This window comes from Salvelinus namaycush, chromosome 20 (assembly GCF_016432855.1).
Source record: "Salvelinus namaycush isolate Seneca chromosome 20, SaNama_1.0, whole genome shotgun sequence".
NCBI classification, from domain to species: Eukaryota; Metazoa; Chordata; class Actinopteri; order Salmoniformes; family Salmonidae; genus Salvelinus; species Salvelinus namaycush.
In genome coordinates, this window is record NC_052326.1 from 55,803,385 (window position 1) to 55,826,790 (window position 23,406).

The 23,406-nt window shown below is 45.3% G+C and overlaps 1 protein-coding gene across 1 annotated transcript in view; it reads left to right on the top strand.

Annotated features, from left to right (window-relative positions):
• The window catches only part of LOC120064878 (poly(rC)-binding protein 4-like), a 43,188-nt gene extending 36,122 nt beyond the window's left edge, over positions 1-7,066 (top strand). The window contains exons 10-11 of the mRNA XM_039015470.1: positions 4,048-4,217; positions 6,418-7,066. Coding sequence (XP_038871398.1) covers positions 4,048-4,217; positions 6,418-6,820 — 573 coding nt within the window. The 3' untranslated portion in view covers positions 6,821-7,066. The remainder of the gene's footprint in view (positions 1-4,047; positions 4,218-6,417) is intronic.
• The last annotated feature ends 16,340 nt before the right edge of the window (positions 7,067-23,406 follow it).

Here is a 23,406-nt window from a genome sequence, read left to right on the forward strand (position 1 = left end):
TAGGGCCCCTCCATCACCTGTCTCCTTACATTAGGGCCCCTCCATCACCAGTCTCCTTACATTCGGGCCCCTTCATCACCAGTCTCCTTACATTAGGACCCCTCCTTCACCAGTCTCCTTACATTAGGGCCCCTCCATCACCTGTCTCCTTACATTAGGGCCCCTCCATCACCTGTCTCCTTACATTAGGGCCCCTCCATCACCTGTCTCCTTACATTAGGGCCCCTCCATCACCTGTCTCCTTACATTAGGGCCCCTCCATCACCTGTCTCCTGACATTAGGGCCCCTCCATCAACTGTCTCCTTACGTTAGGGCCCCTCCATCACCAGTCTCCTTACATTAGGGCCCCTCCATCAAGTGCTTCAGGCCTGACACTGGATGGGACTAGGCTTAGACCTGGGCTCAAATACTATTTGAAATAATTTTTGTAATTTCAAATACTGAAATACGGTATGTGTCCTTTACTGCCCGGTTAAATGGAACCAATAGAATAGATGCACTGGGCACAGATGTCAATTCAACTAGTCCATGTTGGTTCAACATCATTTCATTGAAATGACGTGGAGACAATGTTGATTCAACCACTTCCAGACAGACTAGATCAAAAAGCCAAAAGTGTTTGAAATATTTCAAGTAGTATCTGAACCCAGGTATGATCCTGACCTCTGACACTGGGTTTTTCTGTCTGTGATGGATCCATTATCCCTTATAAATTATCCGTTATCCATTTTCCCTTATTCATAATCTCTTATCCATTATTCATTTTCCCTTATTCATTATCTCTTATCCATTATTCATTATCCCTTTTCCATTTTCCCTTATTCATTATCTCTTATCCATTATTCATTATCCCTTATCCATTCTCCCTTATTCATTATATCTTATCCGTTATCCATTATCCCTTATCCATTATCCCTTATGCATTATATCTTATCAATTATTCATTATCCGTTATCCATTATCCCTTATCCATTATACTTTATCCATTATACCTTATTCATTATCCATTATTCATTGTCCCTGATCCATTCTCTCTTATTCATTATCTCTTATCCATTATTCATTATCCCTTATCCATTCTCCCTTATTCATTATATCTTATCAATTATTCATTATCCTTTATCCATTATCCCTGATTCATTATCTCCTATCCCTTATTAATTATTAATTATCCTTATCCATTATCCGTTATATATTATCCTTAATTTATTACTCCTTATCCATTATCCCTTAAACATGATCCATTCTCCCTCATCCATTATTTCTTATCCATTCTACCTTACCCATTATCTGTTTCCCATGATCCCTTATCCATTATCCCTTATCCATCATAAAGAGAAAGTTACAGAGGCATAAATATCATACCAATCCCCAAAATGCTAACCTCCCCTGTTATTGTAATGGTGAGAGGTTAGCATGTCTTGAGGGTATGATATTTGTGAGTTTGTAACTTTCCCATTCATCATTATTCACGATTAATTCAGGACTATCTGTAACCATGGTAGCATCCACATTCAGTGTTTAGAAACATATTATATAATAAAAGTGACTCCAAAATGACACAATACATGATTTACCATTCATTTATATTGGGCACAAAATAATCTGAAACACAACCAAAACAAACAGCTAATGCATTCAACAAGTTTGTCACAAGCTTGATGTAACCATGTAGTGATAGGAATATGGGACCAAATACTTAACATACTACTACTTTAATACACATATAATACACACTTATTACTACTTTAATACACATATAATACACACTTATTACTACTTTAATACACATATAATACACACTTATTACTACTTTAATACACATATAATACACACTTATTACTACTTTAATACACATATAAGTGAATTTGTTCTAATACTTGTAGTCCCTTAAATGGGAGGGGGACTATGTACAGAAAGTGCTGTAATTACTAAAACAGTTTACCCAATATGGATGAAATTACTCTCAAATGAAAGCTGACAGTCTGCACTTTAACCTCATAGTCATTGTATCATTTCAAAAACAAAGTGCTGGAGTATAGAGCCAAAACAACCCAAAATGTGTCACTGTCCCAATACTTTGGAGCTCACTGTAACTAGAAATAAAGTGATCGATAGTAAACAGTAGCAGGAGTGTAGTTGATGAGTCAGAAAAAAGGTACTGCAAAAAAAATCTGATAGTCCGGCTAGCTACACTATATATACAAAAGTATGTGGACACACCTTCAAATTAGTGGTTATGGAAGACCACAGCCAAACCCGTTGCTGACATGTATATAAAATTGAGCACACAGCCATGCAATCTTCATAGACAAATATGTGCAGTAGAATGGCCTTAATGAAGAGATGTGACTTTCAACATGGCAACGTCATAGGATGCCACCTTGAAAACAAGTCAGTCCGTCAAATGTCTGCCTTGCTAGAGCTGCCCCCGGTCAACTGGAAGGGCTGTGAAGTGGAAACGTCTAGGATCAATAACGGCTCAGTGGTAGGCCCACACAAGCTCACAGAACGCGTAGCACGTAAAAATCGTCTGTCCTCGGTTGTTGCAACACTCACTACCGAGTTCCAAACTGCCTCTGGAAGCAACGTCAGCACAATAACTGTTCATCGGGAGCTTCATGAAATGGGTTTCCATGGCCGAGCAGCCGCACACAAGCCTAAGATCACCATGCGCAATGCCAAGCGTCGGCTGGAGTGGTGTAAAGCTCGAATCAGTCTCCACCATCTGGCAGTCCGACGGACTAATCTGGGTTTGGCGGATGCCAGGAAAACGCTACCTTCCCCAATGCATAGTGCCAACTGTAAAGTTTGGTGGAGGAGGACTAATGGTCTGGGGCTGTTTATCATGATTCGGGGCCATTCATTCCAGTGAAGGGAATTCTTAACGCTACAGCATACATTCTAGACAACATTCTAGACAATTCTGTGCTTCCAACTTTGTAGCAACAGTTTGTGGAAGGCCCTTTCCTGTTTCAGCATGACAATGCCCCCATGCACAAAGCGAGGTCCATATAGAAATGGTTTGTTGAGATGGGTGTGGAAGAACTTGACTAGCCTACATAGAGCCCTGACCTCAAACCCATCGAACACCTTTGGGATGAATTGGAACACCGACTGTGAGCCAGGCCTAATCGCCTAACATCAGAGCCCGACCTCACTAATGCTCTTGTGGCTGAATGGAAGCAAGTCCCCGCGGCCATGTTCCAACATCTAGCTGTTATAGCAGCAAATGGGGAACAATACCATATTAATGCTCATGATTTTGGAATGAGATGTTTGACAAGCAGGTGTCCACATACTTTTGGTCATGTGGTGTATTTGGTAAACTATTTAACTAACCATTTAGCAGTCCCCACTAGTCACATTCTATCTTTCATTTATCATCTCAGCCGGTTGTTTCGTACTGCGTTTCCATGAACCACTAAACAGAGACACGACACTGGACTTGTGTCCAGAAGGCAAGACACTTGTGAAGTTACCTTGGTAAGAAATCAATAGTCACATAGTCTCAGGGATCTATGGGCTGTAGCAGTTAGAGTAGCTGGATGCAGTGTACAGATGGACTACCACTAGTGTTTGTAAGGGAATTGACCCCTGATTTGGGATGTTATTGGCTTTTCTACTAGTAGACGAGGTAGGCTCTGAGACACAAGCGATGAGGTTAGAGCGAGTGTATGTTTGTTTTTAAAACTCAAGCCAGTGTTTTTTTTCCATGATACACAAACCTTTACATTTATATTTAATGTATCTTTTATCCTGGGAAGTCACATTGCGATTCACATCTCTGTTTTTAAGTGAGCCCTGGACATTTAGTATTATCAACAGTAAAGTCCTTCTTCGTGGTTATTGCGATCACCTTCACGTTCCTCCTTTAACTCGTTAGCCCCATCATCGGGCATCAGATCACCAAGATTAACACACGCACGCACGCACGCACGCACGCACGCACGCACGCACGCACGCACGCACACACACACACACACACACACACACACACACATCTCTCCTCTTTCGTCCTAACGGTCCCGTCTTTCTGCCCCAAGCTCATCGGCTCCATCATCGGGCGTCAGGGCACTAAGATCAATGAGATCCGCCAGGTGTCAGGGGCTCAGATAAAGATTGGTAGCCAGCTGGACAGCACCAGTGATAGAGCCGTCACCATCACAGGGACCCCCATCTCTATCAACCTGGCCCAATACCTCATCACCTCCTGGTAAGACAAAGCTCTGGTCCTCTGTAGCTCAGTTGGTAGAGCTTCTAACACAAGGGTAGTGGGTTCGTCAAATGTATGTACTCATGACTGTAAGTCACTTTGGATAAACGTGTCCCCTGAATGGCATATATTATGATATGTATTCTTATATATTAACTCTGGCACCACTCAGGGTTTACCTGGGCTGTGTTCAGTAGGCACAAAACAGAAGAAAATGTTCCAATATGTTTTGCAACGGAAAATGAATATAGACCTTTCTTATTGGACAAGCTAGGTAGTCCCTCCTTGTTTCAGTCCGTTTTCTTCGGTTCGGTGCCTAATGAACATGACCCTCGTCAGACTCATGATACAAGGGGGACATTTCACTGCTTCAAAGACAGTCTTAACTTTTATCTACCTCCACAGATTACAGATTTGTTTAATCTTGTTATAACATAATGTTGACACATTCATTTTCAACAGCTCGTACTATAAGAAAACTAGCAACACATTTTGAAGTATGTACTAAAACTGTTAAGTAGGACAATAATGCATTAATACGCTGATTAAAATCAAGTCTTTTATCTTGTGATGATTATTCATGTTGTGTGACTGCTCTCGGAAGGACCGCTCCCCTCCAATCAGAAGAGATGTCAGACTACATCGTTCACTCACCCTCTCTGTTACCAAGTGTTGCATCAGGCAGTTGAAAGTGCTGAATTTTGAACACACCCCATTTCTACAAAGAACAAAGATTTGACTGTGTAGTCAGATGGACATTCCAAGCTCTCATTAATTCTACCCTAAAAAACACACTGTAGTCATGCTGCATTAGAAATGATACACTGTATATTACACTGTATTCCACGTTGTATTATTATTACAGACAATACAAATACATTATATATTTATTTACATATTGACAAATACAATAGGTATCTTTGATCCTTTTACAGAATAAGGAAAATCCTAATGAACTTTGAACTTATTTGTGTTTCCCTTACCCAAGCCCTTACCCAAGCCATCACCCTGACTTATAGCACCCACTCCTTCCATGAGAGCCAGAAAGATCCTCCCCCCCCTCAAATAATCTGTTACAACCTCCAGAAAAACACACCTCTTTTATAATTTAGATTTTAAATCTCCTTTTGATTTGATTTCTTTAATTTCACTCAATTTCATTTTTTTAACATGTCTTTTATTTCTTTAACCTTCTAATCCTTTTCCATCCGTTACTCCCTCCTTCCCCCTTTCCTTGTCCTTCCCTCCACCCTCCTTCCCTCGTTCCCTTGTCCTTCCCTCCACTCTCCTTCTCCCTTCCCTTGTCCTTCCCTCCACCCTCCTTCCCCCTTCCCTTGTCCTTCCCTCCACCCTCCTTCCCTTGTCCTTCCCTCCACCCTCCTTCCCTTGTCTTTCCCTCCTTCCCCCTTCCCTCCACCCTCCTTCCCTTGTCCTTCCCTCCACCCTCCTTCCCTTGTTCTTCCCTCCACCCTCCTTCCCTCCTTCCCTTGTCCTTCCCTCCACCCTCCTTCCCTCCTTCCCTTGTCCTTCCCTCCACCCTCCTTCCCCCATCCCTTGTCCTTCCCTCCACCCTCCTTCCCCCTTCCCTTGTCCTTCCCTCCACCCTCCTTCCCTGGTCCTTCCCTCCACCCTCCTTCCCTTGTCCTTCCCTCCTTCCCTTGTCCTTCCCTCCACCCTCCTTCCCTCCTTCCCTTGTCCTTCCCTCCACCCTCCTTCCTCCTTCCCTTGTATTTCCCTCCACCCTCCTTCCCCCTTCCCTTGTCCTTCCCCTCCTTCCCCCTTCCCTTGTCCTTCCCTCCACCCTCCTTCCCTTGTCCTTCCCTCCACCCTCCTTCCCTTGTCCTTCCCTTGTCCTTCCCTCCACCCTCCTTCCCCCTTCCCTTGTCCTTCCCCTCCTTCCCTCCTTCCCTTGTCCTTCCCTCCACCCTCCTTCCCCCTTCCCTTGTCCTTCCCCTCCTTCCCCCTTCCCTTGTCCTTCCCTCCACCCTCCTTCCCTTGTCCTTCCCTCCACCCTCCTTCCCTTGTCCTTCCCTTGTCCTTCCCTCCACCCTCCTTCCCTTGTCCTTCCCTCCTTCCCTTGTCCTTCCCTCCACCCTCCTTCCCTCCTTCCCTTGTCCTTCCCTCCACCCTCCTTACCTCCCTACACCTCCAACCCCCCCCCCCTTCCTCGTCTTCCTCCACCTCCTATCCTCCTCCTCAGTTTAGAGACCGCCAAATCCACCGCCCAGTCTTCCTCCATGTCGACCCCTGCTGACCTCACCATGGCCTACAGCCAACCGCCCTCCCCAGCCCAGTCTTCAGCTGTGGCTGCTGCCACCCTGGCTGCCATGGGCTGCCCTGGCATGTCCCACTCCCACCCCCACGCTGCAGTCCCCATGATGGGCACCCACCCCTATGGGGCCCTCCCCCTCTCCAGCATCCTTGGAATGCAATCCATGAAATCCATCCAATCTGTACCCTTCCTGGCTTTATCCAACCCTGCCGCCAATGCAGCCGCCGCCGCTGGGGCCCATGCCCAGGCCCAGATCTCCTATACAGCGAAGATCTCCTCGGCCAACGGGATCGGGAAGAAACCGGACAGACAGAAGTTTGCGCCATACTGATGACGTCCGTCTCCATCCCTCCATCTCTCCAGCTCTCACTTCCGTCCCTGAGACAAGAAAGAAAGGGGGGAAGAATGGAGGGAAGGTCTGGTTTTTTGTTGTTGTTATATTCCTCCATTCTCTTCTCTCTTCTAGTTGTGTAGTACATTCTAGAGACTTTAGCTCTTATCTTCAATACACTAGGAGGAACTTTGGATTGGCTCGTATAGAAAGCTATATTTATGTTGTCAGGCCAAGGAAGCCTATCAAGCCATAGTCTGTATCTCAGATGGAACCCATCTCAGATGGAACCCATCTCAAATGGAACCCATCTCAGATGGAACCCATCTCAAATGGAACCCATCTCACCTTTATAGTGTTGACCAGAGCTAATGGTGCTCCAGGGTTCTAGGGCCCACCAGGGTTCTGATCAAAAGTAGTGCATTATATATGGAAAAGGGTTCTGTTTGAGATGGAGTCGTAGACTATTATTATCTTCACTTTTATCCTCCTCTCACCGTCCTTTCATTCTACGCTACTGCTTGTATTTATTATTAACTTCTACTGAAATATTCCTGCAACGAGTTTATACATTTAAACACTGGTGACTGATGCTCGACTGTATGTTCCTGTATCAGCTTTTATACAATGATGTGTGTTCCTTCCTTTATACAACTCCAAGTTTTTTTTTTTGTATTTGAAGAAAAAAAAAATGTTTTTAAAAATGACTTCAGACCTCTCTTTTAGTGTTATTTTGTCATGTTTTTTTGTCACATTTTATTTGAAATGTGTTGTTTAATTTATTTTATTTATTATGACGAGTATTACTTTTCCAATAAAAAGTTCGTTTTTTGGGGGGAAAATGGCTCCAGGTACTACTACCAAAACTACTAATACTTCTCTTCCTTCCTGTCCTGAGTTTTGACTAAAGAAGGCATTTCCTCCTGTCTCTCACCTCAGAAGTTGTATCTCCTACTAAAGCAAGGTTTTTTAGTAACGTTAGGTTTTTGTTGAATAGAGAAAAAGTGTTTTCCACATCTTATATGTCAATATAATGAATAATTTAACACGCTAAAAGCAGGGTACATGTATTTCCAACTGTCCTACTGGGATTTAAACAGCCAAACCCCTCTTGGGATGAGGATGTTTTTCTCACCACAGCTGTCAAACTAATATGCCACTTACTAGCTATTATTTACTAATTCTGCATGTTAGCTCGGCCACACACACACACACACACACACACACACACACACACACACACACACACACACACACACACACACACACACACACACACACACACACACACACACACACACACACACACACACACACACACACACACACACACACACACAGAGAGAGGTTAAAACACACATTGGGCTGGGTCTTTGTGTTGACAGACTCTATAGACCTAAATAACCACAAGCAAGCAATACTGAAGTGAAGGACTGCATCTGCTGTAGCCTGCAGACCAATAGAGACAGACAGGACAACATATATACTACTACTACTACCACTGTAATACATTATAACTCTATCTTACTGGGGTGTTATTGCATTAGAGACGTGTTGTGTTGAGTTTTTATAAATATGCCGTAAAATATGAACTCACTTATTTTTATAAAAACATCGAAACGATGTCAGTTGTAGGGAATTCACTGTGTGTTTACTTACTAGTAAATCACTCGTTCATAGTCTGTCTCAAAAGCTGCCTTCTTCCCTGTACAGTGCACTACTTTTCACCACACTCGCTTGACATATAGTGCACTTGTATTGGCTAGGGTGCCTTTTTCCGGCATGCAGACATCCACTGAACTGTGTTGTGAAACCACTCCGTCCACCGCGTGTGTGTTTCCTGTTCTCTCCTAACGCTGCGTGAGTTCAACTTGAATTGATGTCTATGCAAAAAAAAACATCTCTTGATGGTTCAGCAAAATATATTTGTTGTTCTGCGTAGCTGGTAGTATCACTGAGACAATACTGACTGATAGGAACGTTTTTTGGAAGAGGATACAGGGGGGATTAGCTAGGCACGCAACAATCTGGGAACTCCACCGCCTGGTTTTCTAGAAATACCGGTTTGAAAGATTCCCGGAATCAGAAGGCATCAGGAAATCTGCAAACCTCCAACCAGGATTTCTGGTAAAAACCTGGGAATTTTGGAGAAAGTTACAAGAATTTTGCATCCCTAGGATCAGCAACGTGGCGTTCGTTTTGGCTCAGTTTTTTAACCCATAAGGATGACTATATAAAAGCAATGCTCTCATTCCAACTCTTTCTAATGCGGAAGACACATTTCAGTTGAAGACATTCAGTTGTACAACTGACTAGGTATCCCCCTTTTCCTTTAATACACAATATGCACATGACTATAACCCAATCAAAGGGACACGAAACAATACAATATTGCACTTAAACATGAGCGTTTCTATTACCATGGCAGAATAGATATCAACATATTCTATTGATTAGATACCATCACACTTCTTCCAATGTCTTTTTTTTGTTTGCTTAAGTCCTCACAAGAAAAGTTCTGTCATTTGAATCCACATGACGTTTTCCTCTGTTGTTTCTTTCTATACCATTCTAATAAACAAAACAATATGCATCTACTTCGTTCTACCAGTCTCCTTTTTCCTCTCTAAGCATTTTGTATTAAGCCCAGAAACTGTAGCTAAGTACCTAACACATGAACGAGCACAAGTCTATGGCGTCTGTTCAATTCAAATGTATTTAAATTAAAATGACTAGATTCCGTCAGATTGACATCCACGTAGTGTTGTTTTGGTGGTGTCGGAGGTGGAATCGCGTTACGGCTCGTGTTAAGAGCTGTCAAATCCACAAGCGTCTCGTTCCGTTATCTTGCCATTGGGATGCAATGAAACCACACCCCACTATAATCTGTGAAATCCCATGCAGCGGCGTAAAGATGTTCATGCAGCCGCAACGCGTTACAAGTTCAAACACTCAGATTAGACTGATGGGCATGAATCCCCCCCATTCCAAAATAACATGAAAACAGGCATTAGCCTCACATCAATGGTTTGACATTTGAGAATCATTATTTCTAACATCAATAGAGCCTAAACTTTTGTTTTGAATTTATAACGCAGAAGGGATAATAAGGAAGTGATTTGTGACAGACAGGAGCAGCTAATCACCGATACGTCAGCTCATACCACAGTTACACCTCCAACATCACCGATACGTCAGCTCATACCAGTTACACCTCCAACATCACCGATACGTCAGCTCATACCAGTTACACCTCCAACATCACCAATACATCAGCTCATACCACAGTTACACCTCCAACATCACCGATACGTCAGCTCATACCAGTTACACCTCCAACATCACCGATACGTCAGCTCATACCACAGTTACACCTCCAACATCACCGATACGTCAGCTCATACCAGTTACACCTCCAACATCACCGATACGTCAGCTCATACCAGTTACACCTCCAACATCACCGATACGTCAGCTCATACCACAGTTACACCTCCAACATCACCGATACGTCAGCTCATACCAGTTACACCTCCAACATCACCGATACGTCAGCTCATACCACAGTTACACCTCCAACATCACCGATACGTCAGCTCATACCAGTTACACCTCCAACATCACCGATACGTCAGCTCATACCAGTTACACCTCCAACATCACCGATACGTCAGCTCATACCAGTTACACCTCCAACATCACTGATACGTCAGCTCATACCAGTTACACCTCCAACATCACTGATACGTCAGCTCATACCAGTTACACCTCCAACATCACCGATACGTCAGCTCGTACCAGTTACACCTCCAACATCACCGATACGTCAGCTCATACCAGTTACACCTCCAACATCACCGATACGTCAGCTCATACCACAGTTACACCTCCAACATCACCGATACGTCAGCTCATACCAGTTACACCTCCAACATCACCGATACGTCAGCTCATACCAGTTACACCTCCAACATCACCGATACGTCAGCTCATACCAGTTACACCTCCAACATCACCGATACGTCAGCTCATACCAGTTACACCTCCAACATCACCGATACGTCAGCTCATACCACAGTTACACCTCCAACATCACCGATACGTCAGCTCATACCACAGTTACACCTCCAACATCACCGATACGTCAGCTCATACCAGTTACACCTCCAACATCACCGATACGTCAGCTCATACCAGTTACACCTCCAACATCACCGATACGTCAGGTCATACCAGTTACACCTCCAACATCACCGATACGTCAGCTCATACCAGTTACACCTCCAACATCACTGATACGTCAGCTCATACCAGTTACACCTCCAACATCACCGATACGTCAGCTCATACCAGTTACACCTCCAACATCACTGACACGTCAGCTCATACCAGTTACACCTCCAACATCACCGATACGTCAGCTCATACCAGTTACACCTCCAACATCACTGATACGTCAGCTCATACCAGTTACACCTCCAACATCACTGATACGTCAGCTCATACCAGTCACACCTCCAACATCACCGATACGTCAGCTCATACCAGTTACACCTCCAACATCACCGATATGTCAGCTCATACCAGTTACACCTCCAACATCACCGATACGTCAGCTCATACCACAGTTACACCTCCAACATCACCGATACGTCAGCTCATACCAGTTACACCTCCAACATCACCGATACGTCAGCTCATACCAGTTACACCTCCAACATCACCGATACGTCAGCTCATACCAGTTACACCTCCAACATCACCGATACGTCAGCTCATACCAGTTACACCTCCAACATCACCGATACGTCAGCTCATACCAGTTACACCTCCAACATCACCGATACGTCAGCTCATACCAGTTACACCTCCAACATCACCGATACGTCAGCTCATACCACAGTTGCACGTACAACTCCGCCAAAACATGCAGATCGGCTAAGTGGATTTCGGCCAATGCTGGTTAACGTTGGAACTGATTGAATATATATTTCTTGTCCTGCCGAAACGACTTAAAGCAGAAGACATGTTCAACCGGTTGGTAGGCAGGCATTAGTTCATTTAATTATCTAGGTATTATATACTGTAGGTTTTATATGTACCCCAGTGCTCTAGTAACATATGTTTAACAGTAGCCCTCCCCACGCCCTCAGTGTAGGCCTCCATACAGGGTGTTATCCTGCTGGCTCCTAGCCATCACCTGCCACCACTATAAAGGCATGGTGTGTATCCCAAATGACACCCTGGCCCAGAACAGAGCGGCACGTCCTGCTCTTCACTGTAATCAAAGGCTTACTATTAATACTATGCAAGCCAGTCTCTCTTGGCTAAGAGTTCAGGAACGACTGACTGTGTCTCTTCTTGTTTTTATAAGAAACATTAATGTGTTGGAAATTCCCAAATTGTTTGCATTGTCAACTTACACACAGCACTGATACACACACTTACCCCACCAGACATGCCACCAGGGCTCTTTTCACAATCCACAGGTCCAGAACAAATTCAAGGAAACGTACACTATTATACAGAGCCATGATTGTATGGAACTCCCTTCCATCTCATATACAGTAAGTGAACAGTGAACCTGGTTTAAATAAACAAATAAAGAAACGCCTCTTCCCAATGTAACCTACTTATTGTGTTTATGTACTGTCTTGTACGTGGAACAAATAGATAGATACACACACACACACTGCATGTTAATGTTTTTAAATGTATGTAAATGGTAAAGTATTTTTTCTGTAATGTATTTTTCATTATGTGTCTGACCTCAGTAAGACTAGCTGTCTCTATTGGCTGATGGGGATCCTAATAAATGAAAATCAAATCAAAAAACATATTCCCTTTATAGTGCACTATTATTAACCAGGGCCCATATGACTCTGGTCAAAAGTAGTGCACTACACTCTAATAAATAAAGGTGCTATCTAGAACCTAAAAGGGTTCTTAAGGCTGTCCCCATAGGAGAACCCTTTGAGAAGGAACACTTTTGGTTCTATGTAGAACCCTTTACACAGAGGGTTATACATGAAACCCAAAAGGGTTCTACCTGGAACCAAAAAGGGTTCTCCTATGAGGACAGCCGAAGAACCTTTTTGGAGCCCTTTTTTTCTAAGAGTGTATATAAGGAATAGGGTGTCATTTGAAACGAAGTTACAACACAGAGATGACAGCAGACTATGAATAAACTAATTTTACAACACAGAGATGAAAGCACAGAGATGACAGCAGGCTGAAAGAAGGCTATGAATAAACTCACTTTACAACACAGAGATGAAAGCACAGAGATGACAGCAGGCTGAAAGAAGGCTATGAATAAACTCACTTTACAACAACACTTTAGACTAATACATACACAATTAATAACATGGCTATATACACGGGGTACCAGTACCGAGTCGATGTACAGGAGAATAAGGTAATTGAGGTAGATACTGTATGTATATATAGGTAGGAGTAAAGTGACTAGGCAACAGGATATATAATAAACAGTAGCAGCATCGTATGTGATGAGTCAAGATAGTTAGTGCAAAGAGGGTAAATGCAGATAGTCGCCATTTGGTGAACTGTTTAACTATTTAACAGTCTAATGGCTTGGGGATAGAAGCTGTTCAGGGTCCTGTTGGTTCCAGACGTGGTGCATTGGTGCTGCTTGCCGTGCGGTAGCAGAGAGAACATTCTATGACTTGGGTGGCTGGAGTCTTTGACAATTTTTAGGGCCGTCCTCTGACACCGCCTGGTATATAGGTCCTGGATGGTATATAGGTCCTGGATGGCAGGAAGCTTGGCCCCAGTGATGTACTGGGCTGTACGCATTATCATCTGTAGCGCCTTGCGGTCGGACGCCAAGTAGTTGCCATAACAAGCAGTGATGCACCCAGTCAAGATGCTCTCAATGGTGCAGCTGTAGAAATTATTGAGGATCTGAAGGCCCATGTCAAATCTTTTCCGTTTCTGAGAAGGACGAGGTGTTGTCGTGCCCTCTTCATTACAGTGTTGGTCTGGGTGGACCATGTTAATTCTATGGTGATGTGGAGACCGTGGAACTTGAAATTTTCGACCCGCTCCACTACAGCCCCGGTCGATGTGGATGGGGGCGTGCTCGGCCCTCTGTTTCCTGTAGTCCGCGATTAGCTCAAAAGGAACACCTATGTGAGAATGCTGTTCATTGACTACAGCTCAGCGTTCAACACCATAGTGCCCACAAAGCGCATCACTAAGCTAAGAACTCAGGGACTAAATACCTCCCTCTGCAACTGGATCATGGGGCCTCGTTTATAAAATGGACTTACGATAAATTTTGACCTTAAGTATGACTTAAGTATAGAACCACATATACGTAGCTATTTATAAAACCTTACTTTGATGTGGAAATTATCTTATCTCTACACAAAGTCTAAACTTGACCTAAGTGATTTTCCTGCTAGTTATGTAGGGGTATTCCTTTTTCCCCTTACAGTTTAAGGATATACCATTTCTTTTTCACATCAGCCACTTTTATTTTTTTTATTTGACCTTTATTTAACTTGTCAAGTCAGTTAAGAACACGGCCTAGGAACAGTGGGTTAACTGCCTTGTTCAGGGGGAGAACGACAGATTCTTACCTTGTCAGCTTGGGGATTCGATCTAGCAACTTTTCAGTTACTGGCCCAACGCTCTAACCACTAGGCGCACTGCCGCCCCGTCTTGATGCCCCACCTCGTTCAATGCAGCAGCGACACACTCCCAAGCTACCTGTTAGGCTTTGTTTGTCAACCCACTATTTAGTCCACTGAATAATACATGTTTCCTGTCTTCAATCTCCTCTACCATCGCCGTGAGCTCGTCTTCCAAAAAGTTAGCTTTTCTCTTTTGGTCCATGGCTATTCCTGACTAAATCCTAATTTGTGCTAGCATTCTAGAAGGGGACATCGCTTATTGTAAGGCACGTTCAGGTGCCGTCAATTTTAAGTTAATTAGAGATTTATAGATCACAGGTGCGTAAGTTACAAATGGGCTTCTTAGAACCTGCGTAAGCAAGGTTATTTATGCTCAGTATCTTTTATGAATCGAACGTAAGCACACCTTTCGAAAATGATCTTACGACTAAGTTCAAGTATAAATCTAAGAACATTTTAAAAAATGAGGCTCCTGGACTTCCTGACAGGCTGCCCCCAGGTGGTAAGGGTAGGCAACAACACATCTGCCACGCTGATCCTCAATACTGGGGCCCATCAGGGGTACGTGTTTAGTCCCCTCCTGTACCCACAGTTCACCCACAACTGCATGGACAAGCACGACTCCAACACCATCATTAAGTTTTCTGGTGGTGGTGGTGGTGGTAGGCCTGATCACTGACTACGATGAGACGGCCGGCAGGCTGAACAAGCCCCCATTAACATCGACGGGACTGAAGTGGAGCGGATCTAGAGTTTCAAGATCCTTGGTGTCCACATCACCAACAAACCACCATGGTCCAAACACACCAAGACAGTTGTGAAGAGTGGACGACAACACCTATTCCCCCTCAGGATACTGAAAAGATTTGGCATGGGTCCCCAGATCGTCAAAAAGTTCTACAGCTGCACCATCGAGTGCATCCTGACTGTTTGCATTAGTGCCTGGTATGGCAACTGCTCGGCATCTGATCGGAAGGCTCTACAGAGGGTAGTGTGTACGGCCCAGAACATCACTGGGGCCAAGCTTCCTGACATCCAGGACCTATATACCAGGCGGTGTCAGAGGAAAGCCCCCAAAAATGTCAAAGACTCCAGTTACCCAAGTCATAGACTGTTCTCTCTGCTACCGCACGGCAAGTGGTACCTGAGCGCCAAGTCTAGGACCAAAAGGCTCCTTATCAGCGTCTACCCCCAAGCCATAAGACTGTTGAACAATTAACCAAATGGCCACCCGGACTATTTACATTGCCCCCCCCTTTGTTCTTACATTGCTGCTACTCGCTGTTTATTATCTAAGCAGAGTCACTTTACAAATTACCTCGACTAACCTGTACCTCCGCACATTGACTCTGTACCGGAACCCCCTGTATATAGCCTCCACATTGACTCTGTACCGGTACCCCCTGTATATAGCCTCCACATTGACTCTGTACCGGTACCCCCTGTTATTAGCCTCCACATTGACTCGGTACCGGTACCCCCTGTATTTAGCCTCCACATTGACTCGGTACCGTAACACCCTGTATAGAGCCTCCACATTGACTCGGTACCGGAACCCCCCTGTATATAGCCTCCACATTGACTCGGTACCTGAACCCCTGTATATAGCCTCCACATTGACTCTGCAACGTAACATCCTGTATATAGCCTCCACATTGACTCGGTACCGGTACCCCCTGTATATAGCCTCCACATTGACTCGGTGCCGGTTACCCCTTTATATAGCTTCCACATTGACTCGGTACCGGTACCGCCTGTATATTGCCTCCACATTAACTCGGTACCGGTACCCCCTGTATATAGCCTCCACATTGACTCGGTATCGTAACACCCTGTATATAGCCTCCACATTGACTCTGTACCGTAACACCCTGTATAGAGCCTCCCCATTGACTCTGTACCGTAACACACTCTATATAGTCTCCACATTGACTCTGTACCGGTAACCCCTGTATATAGCCTCCACATTGACTCGGTACCGGTACCCCCTGTATATAGCCTCCACATTGACTCTGCACTGGTAACCCCTGTATATAGCCTCCACATTGACTCGGTACCGGTACCCCCTGAATATAGCCTCCACATTGACTCGGTACCGGTACCGCCTGTATATTGCCTCCACATTAACTCGGTACCGGTACCCCCTGTATATAGCCTCCACATTGACTCTGTACCGTAACACACTGTATATAGCCTCCACATTGACTCTGTACCGTAACACACTGTATATAGCCTCCACATTGACTCTGTACCGGTAACCCCTGTATATAGCCTCCACATTGACTCGGTACCGTAACACCCTGTATATAGCCTCCACATTGACTCGGTACCGTAACACCCTGTATAGAGCCTCCACATTGACTCGGTACCGGTACCCCCTGTATATAGCCTCCACATTGACTTGGTACCGGTACCCCCTGTATATAGCCTCCACATTGACTCTGTACCGGTAACCCCTGTATAGAGCCTCCACATTGACTCGGTATCGTAACACCCTGCATATAGCCTCCACATTGACTTGGTATCGTAACACCCTGCATATAGCCTCCACATTGACTCGGTACCGTAACACCCTGTATAGAGCCTCCACGTTGACTCGGTACCGGTACCCCCTGTATATAGCCTCCACATTGACTTGGTACCGGTACCCCCTGTATATAGCCTCCACATTGACTCTGTACCGTAACACCCTGTATAGAGCCTCCACATTGACTCAGTACCGTAACACCATGTATAGAGCCTCCACATTGACTCTGTACCGGTAACCCCTGTATATAGCCTCCACATTGACTCGGTACCGGTACCCCCTGAATATAGCCTCCACATTGACTCGGTACAGTAACGCCCTGTATATAGCCTCCACATTGACTCGGTACCGGTAACCCCTGTATATAGCCTCCACATTGACTCTGTTCCGGTAACCCCTGTATATAGCCTCCACATTGACTCTGTACCGGTAACACCCTGTATATAGCCTCCACATTGACTCTGTACCGTAACACCCTGTATATAGCCTCCACATTGACTCGGTACCGTAACACCCTGTATATAGCCTCCACATTGACTTTGCACCGTAACACCCGGTATAGAGCCTCGTTATTGTTACGTAAATGTACTGTGTAACTTTTTGATTGATTAGATTTATTAACTTTAGTGTTTTTCTCAAACGTCTTTCACTCACTATTTCTTGAATTGCATTGTTGGTTATGGGCTTGTAAGGAAGCAAATTCATGGTAAAGTCTACACTTGTTATAATCGCCGCATGTGACAAATAAAATGTATTTTATTTTATTTGTTGTTCTGGCACCACACTGCTAGGTCTCTGACCTCCTCCCTATAGGCTGTCTCATCATTGTCGTCAGCAAACTTAATGATGGTGTTGGAGTCGTGCTTGGCCACGCAGTCGTGGGTGAACAGGGAATACAGGAGAGGATTAAGCACACCCCTGAGGGGCCCCTGTGTTGAGGATCAGCGTGGCACATGTGTTGTCGCTTACCCTCACCACCTGGGGCTGGCCCGACAGGAAGTCCAGGATCCAGTTGCAGAGGGAGCTGTTCAGTCCCAGGGTCTTGAAGATAGTGATGAGCTTGGATTGCACTATGGTGTTCAACCATATGGTGTGCTTGTGTGTGTGTGTGTGTGTGTGTGCGTGCGTGCGTGCGTGCGTGCGTGCGTGCGTGCGTGCGTGCGTGCGTGCGTGCGTGCGTGCGTGCGTGCGTGCGTGTGTGTGTGTGTGTGTGAGAGAGCAATCTAGCAAGTAATTCTCTGTTTCAAAGAGGCTGATGTTAACCTCTCAGTGAGACATGTTGAGTGTCCATATAAAGCTGCCTTCAACTAACTCTCACAGTCTCATATCAGAATAAGACGTTCATTCATGTTTCTCAAACGTCAAAGTTCTTGCAAAAGTCAAATTTGGAAGTGTTTAAGGATAAATTAATACTAAGCATTAACTCTAAATGGTTAACAAAAACCTCAAAAACAACTTTCTATCGCTGGAAAAAAACTTGCAACCTTTGGAGTCAGTTGTTTACACCCATCCGCCATCACGTGCAAAACTGAAACCTGCTTGAAGGTAACAGTGCTCATCGTTGCCCCTAGTGGTCGATTTCCCCTCATCTCCCGACATCCTCAGACATGGATATACGTCAAATACTGACTTCTACCATGGGTGACCTGGCTGGTCTTCTGCCTCTGCTACAATGTGACTGAGTCCCAAATGGTAGCATATTCGCTATGTAGTGCAATACTTTTGACCAGGGCGAATGGTAGCCTATTCCCTATGTAGTGCAATACTTTTGACCAGGGCGAATAGTAGCCTATTCCCTATGTAGTGCAATACTTTTGACCAGGGCGAATGGTAGCCTATTCCCTATGTAGTGCAATACTTTTGACCAGGGCAAATGGCACCCTATTCCCTATGTAGTGCACAAATTTTTGACCAGGGCACCATAGAGCGCCATTAGGGACTTACACTAGTCTTCACATTAAACAATGGCCACCAATAGAGGAACAATAAAGGCATGACAGGAAGCAATTAAACCATCAATTAACCCTCTCTAGTTCAGGGTTTTGAGAAACAACTGCAATTTAGCATCAATTAAAGACTATCTAGAGACAAGAGAGGACCAGAATGGAAGCTGGTAATTATACAGGGACTACCACTTAGCTGTTGAGGGGAGAGGAGGAGAGACTCAGCTAACAACATGATGCGAGAGGAGATGAGAGGAGAGGAGAGGAGAGGAGAGGAGAGGAGAGGAGAGGAGAGGAGAGGAGAGGAGAGGAGAGGAGAGGAGAGGAGAGGAGAGGAGAGGAGAGGAGAGGAGAGGAGAGGAGAGGAGAGGACAACCGAGGACAACCGAGGAGAGGCAAATAATATGAGGGAGGAGGAGTGCTTTGCACTGCCAAGTTATAAAATAGTGTAATTTAGAACCTAGAATAAATAACACAGGCTAGATCCGGTATTTTTAGATTTTTACAAAATATATTCCATCCTTGATCCTTGCCATCCAGAACCATAAACACATCTCTTCTTAATAGTAATCTATAGAGTTGGTTTTGGCTGAGATTCAGAGGAGAACAGAAGACAGGATGTTAAAACCAGGGGAGCCCATCTGGCATGTGTTCATTACTCTGACCTTGGAGCACTACTAATGGACGTCTCAATCGGACTGGAGAGGATGAGACTGATGGCCAATAGTATATAGAATATTAATGCTGCTGTTAAGGCCTATGATAATAAAAACAAAAAACTATTATAACAGTTACTGATTGTGAAAAGAGAACATGTTGTTAGATTATTCATTATTACAGACTTTCAAGTTTTGTGTTAATAGATCAATGTCCTGGAATTAAAGTAACACCAAACTTATTTTTCATGAGCTTTCAAGTCTATCAAAATACTTCAAATAGTAATAATAATAATTATAATACAGCAGACGTGTTTATATAAAAGCGACTTAGGGTCATTACTTCTAGGTTTAACCCCAGCGAGAATTGAACCCCCGACACAAAACAGTACTACGGAAACAAACAGAAAATAATTTTCACAATTCATCTACTACTCGAGGTTGGACTCATTGGATCAACTGTAGTCCATCTCCACACTACATAGTGAATATCTCTCCTGTGTAGGGAGCTGGAGGTGGAGGTTCTTATGCTCTCTCCCCTTTTCTCTCTTTCTATCTCTAGTTCTCTCTCTATACTATTATCTCTCTCTATCTATACTATTATCTCTCTCTATCTCTCTCTCTCTCTATCTCTATACTATTATCTCTCTCTCTCTCTCTCTCTCTCTAGTTCTCTCTCTCTCTATATACTATTATCTCTCTCTCTCTATACTATTATCTCTCTCTCTCTCTCTCTATCTCTATACTATTATCTCTCTCTCTATCTCTCTACTATTCTCTCTCTCTCTCTCTCTCTCTCTCTCTCTCTCTCTCTACTATTCTCTCTCTATCTCTCTCTCTCTCTCTCTCTACTATTCATTCTCTCTCTCTCTCTCTACTATTCATTCTCTCTCTCTCCCTACTATTCTCTCTCTCTCTCTCTCTCTCTCTCTCTCTCTCTCTCTCTCTCTCTCTCTCTCTCTCTCTCTCTCTCTCTCTCTCTCTCTCTCTCTCTACTATTCATTCTCTCTCTCTCTCTCTACTATTCATTCTCTCTCTCTCCCTACTATTCTCTCTCTCTCTCTCTCTCTCTCTCTCTCTCTCTCTCTCTCTCTCTCTCTCTCTCTCTCTCTCTCTCTCTCTCTCTCTCTCTCTCTCTCTCTCTCTCTCTCTCTCTCTCTCTCTCTCTCTCTCTCTCTCTCTCTCTCTCTCTCTCTCTCTCTCTCTCTCTCTCTCTCTCTCTCTCTCTCTCTCTCTCTCTCTCTCTCTCTCTCTCTCTCTCTCTCTCTCTCTCTGCGTAAATGCAATCCAATAAACCCCTTGATGCCTGAAATCAAGGTTCTCCCAGGTTTCCCGTGTCCCATCTCCCGGAGGAGAGAGAGAGGATCAGATGGCCCTGGGAGCTGACAAGACAGACAGCGAAGGAGGAGGAGATCACTGGGGAATGTCCCAAATGGCACCCTATTCTCCATCGGTCCAGGTCAAAAGTAGTGCACTACATAGGGAATAGGGTGAAAACGGGCCTGCCTCCTCTTCCAGTCTTAACATTACAGGCTGCACAGAAAGAAACAGGAGGAGGGAGAGACCTGACCAGGGTTCAACTACTATTCGAAATCATTACAATTCTTTGATCGGTTGCTTTAGCCTGACTGCAGTAACCAGATGGGCAGGGTTAAGGGTTTTAGAAAATGTTTATCGGTTCCATTGCAACAGGCATGCTCAATCGAGCACAGATGCAGTATTTGGAATTATTTCAAATCGTTTTTGAACCCAGGTCTGGGGTACAGACATGGTCTGGGGTACAAACATGGTTTGGGGTACAGACATGGTCTGGGGTACAGACATGGTCTGGGGTACAGACATGGGCTGGGGTACAGACATGGTTTGGGGTACAGACATGGTCTGGGGTACAGACATGGGCTGGGATTGGGGCTGAGTGTGGAGAGAGGATTCTCTATAAGGCACCATCTGCTCCGCTGGTGCAGCAGGTCTCAGGAGTGGCGTTAGGCTAAGACGTTGGGTTGTTTAGGGCAGGTGGGGGCTACTCAGGGGAGGGTGGAGAGGGCTGGATGGATGCTGGTTTTATGGATAGGGGGAGTGAGTTGAGAAGGGGAGGAGAGGGGGGAGTTATGGACCATGTCTGTCCCTAGATACCCAGCTGCCAATGCAACAGGAAGTGAAGAAATGTAATTATCTGACCATCACGACTAAATGAATATCGAAAAAAATGAGTAATTCTAAGTGAATTTGGATTAGTTCAGACCAGTGTCTATTCTCTAATTTTACTACAGATATTTTATATAACTCTTTTTTACACACACACACACACACACACACACACACACACACACACACACACACACACACACACACACACACACACACACACACACACACACACACACACACACACACACACACACACACACACACACACACAAGGCAATAAAGCCCCTATTGTTCTGTGAGCTGTGTCTGGCTGGACAATGAGACTGCTTTAATACAGCCCAACCCCAGCCGAGCCCAACCACAGGTCAGCCCAACCCCAGGCCACCCCAACCCAGCCCAACCCAGCCCAACCCAATCCCAGGCCAGCCCAACCCCAGCCGAGCCCAACCACAGGTCAGCCCAACCCCAGGCCACCCCAACCCAGCCCAACCCCAGCCCAGCCCAATCCCAGGCCAGCCCAACCCCAGCCCAACCCCAGTACAGTCTAGCCCAACCCCAGTACAGTCTAGCCCAACCCCAGCCCAACCACTGGTCAGCCCAACCACTGGTCAGCCCAACTCCAGCCCTGGGCCAGCCCAACCCCAGCCCAGCCCAACCCCAGCCCAACCCCAGTACAGTCTAGCCCAACCCCAGTACAGTCTAGCCCAACCCCAGCCCAGCCCTGAGCCAGCCCAGCCCCAGCCCAGCCCAACCCCAACCCCAGCCCAGCCCAACCCCAGCCCAGCCCAACCCCAGTACAGTCTAGCCCAACCACAGCCCAACCCCAGCCCAGCCCAACCCCAGTACAGTCTAGCCCAACCCCAGCCCAGCCCAACCCCAGTACAGTCTAGCCCAACCCCAGCCCAGCCCAACCCCAGTACAGTCTAGCCCAACCACAGGCCAGCCCAACCCCAGCCACAGCCCAACCCCAGCCCAGCACAACCACAGGCCACCCCAACCCCAGGCCAGCCAAACCCCAGGCCAGCCCAACATGATTTTGATTAGATTTTGTCTAATGCATTGTATGTGCAGGGCTCCCCTGTGAAAGAGACCCTGGTCTCAATGATGACTCCCTCTCAAACGAATTGAGAGGAATTGAGGAAACATGGCTAGTAACACGACTCTTCTAGAATCTGTCTCTATCTGGTTTAGCTAGCAAGGGGCTCAGTTAGGAAGGGGTAGTGTGTGTGTGTGTGTGTGTGTGTGTGTGTGTGTGTGTGTGTGTGTGTGTGTGTGTGTGTGTGTGTGTGTGTGTGTGTGTGTGTGTGTGTGTGTGTGTGTTTGTGTGAGAGTGAGTGGGTGTGTGTGTGTGCATGGCTTGAGTGTGTGTTTGTTTGTGCATATGTGCACACTTCCCGAGAGTATGTATGTGTGTGTGTGTGTGTGTGTGTGTGTGTGTGTGTGTGTGTGTGTGTGTGTGTGTGTGTGTGTGTGTGTGTGTGTGTGTGTGTGTGTGTGTGTGTGTGTGTGTGTGTGTGTTTCTCCCTCCCATCCCATTGATTTTCCTCCTCTAATGGAGCTCTCCTCATGATTCCACATTAATATTTCACTACCTCTTCTATCCATTTCCTGCCTGCATGGCTCTTAAGCCTGGATGGACGGTGATTGGTTGCTT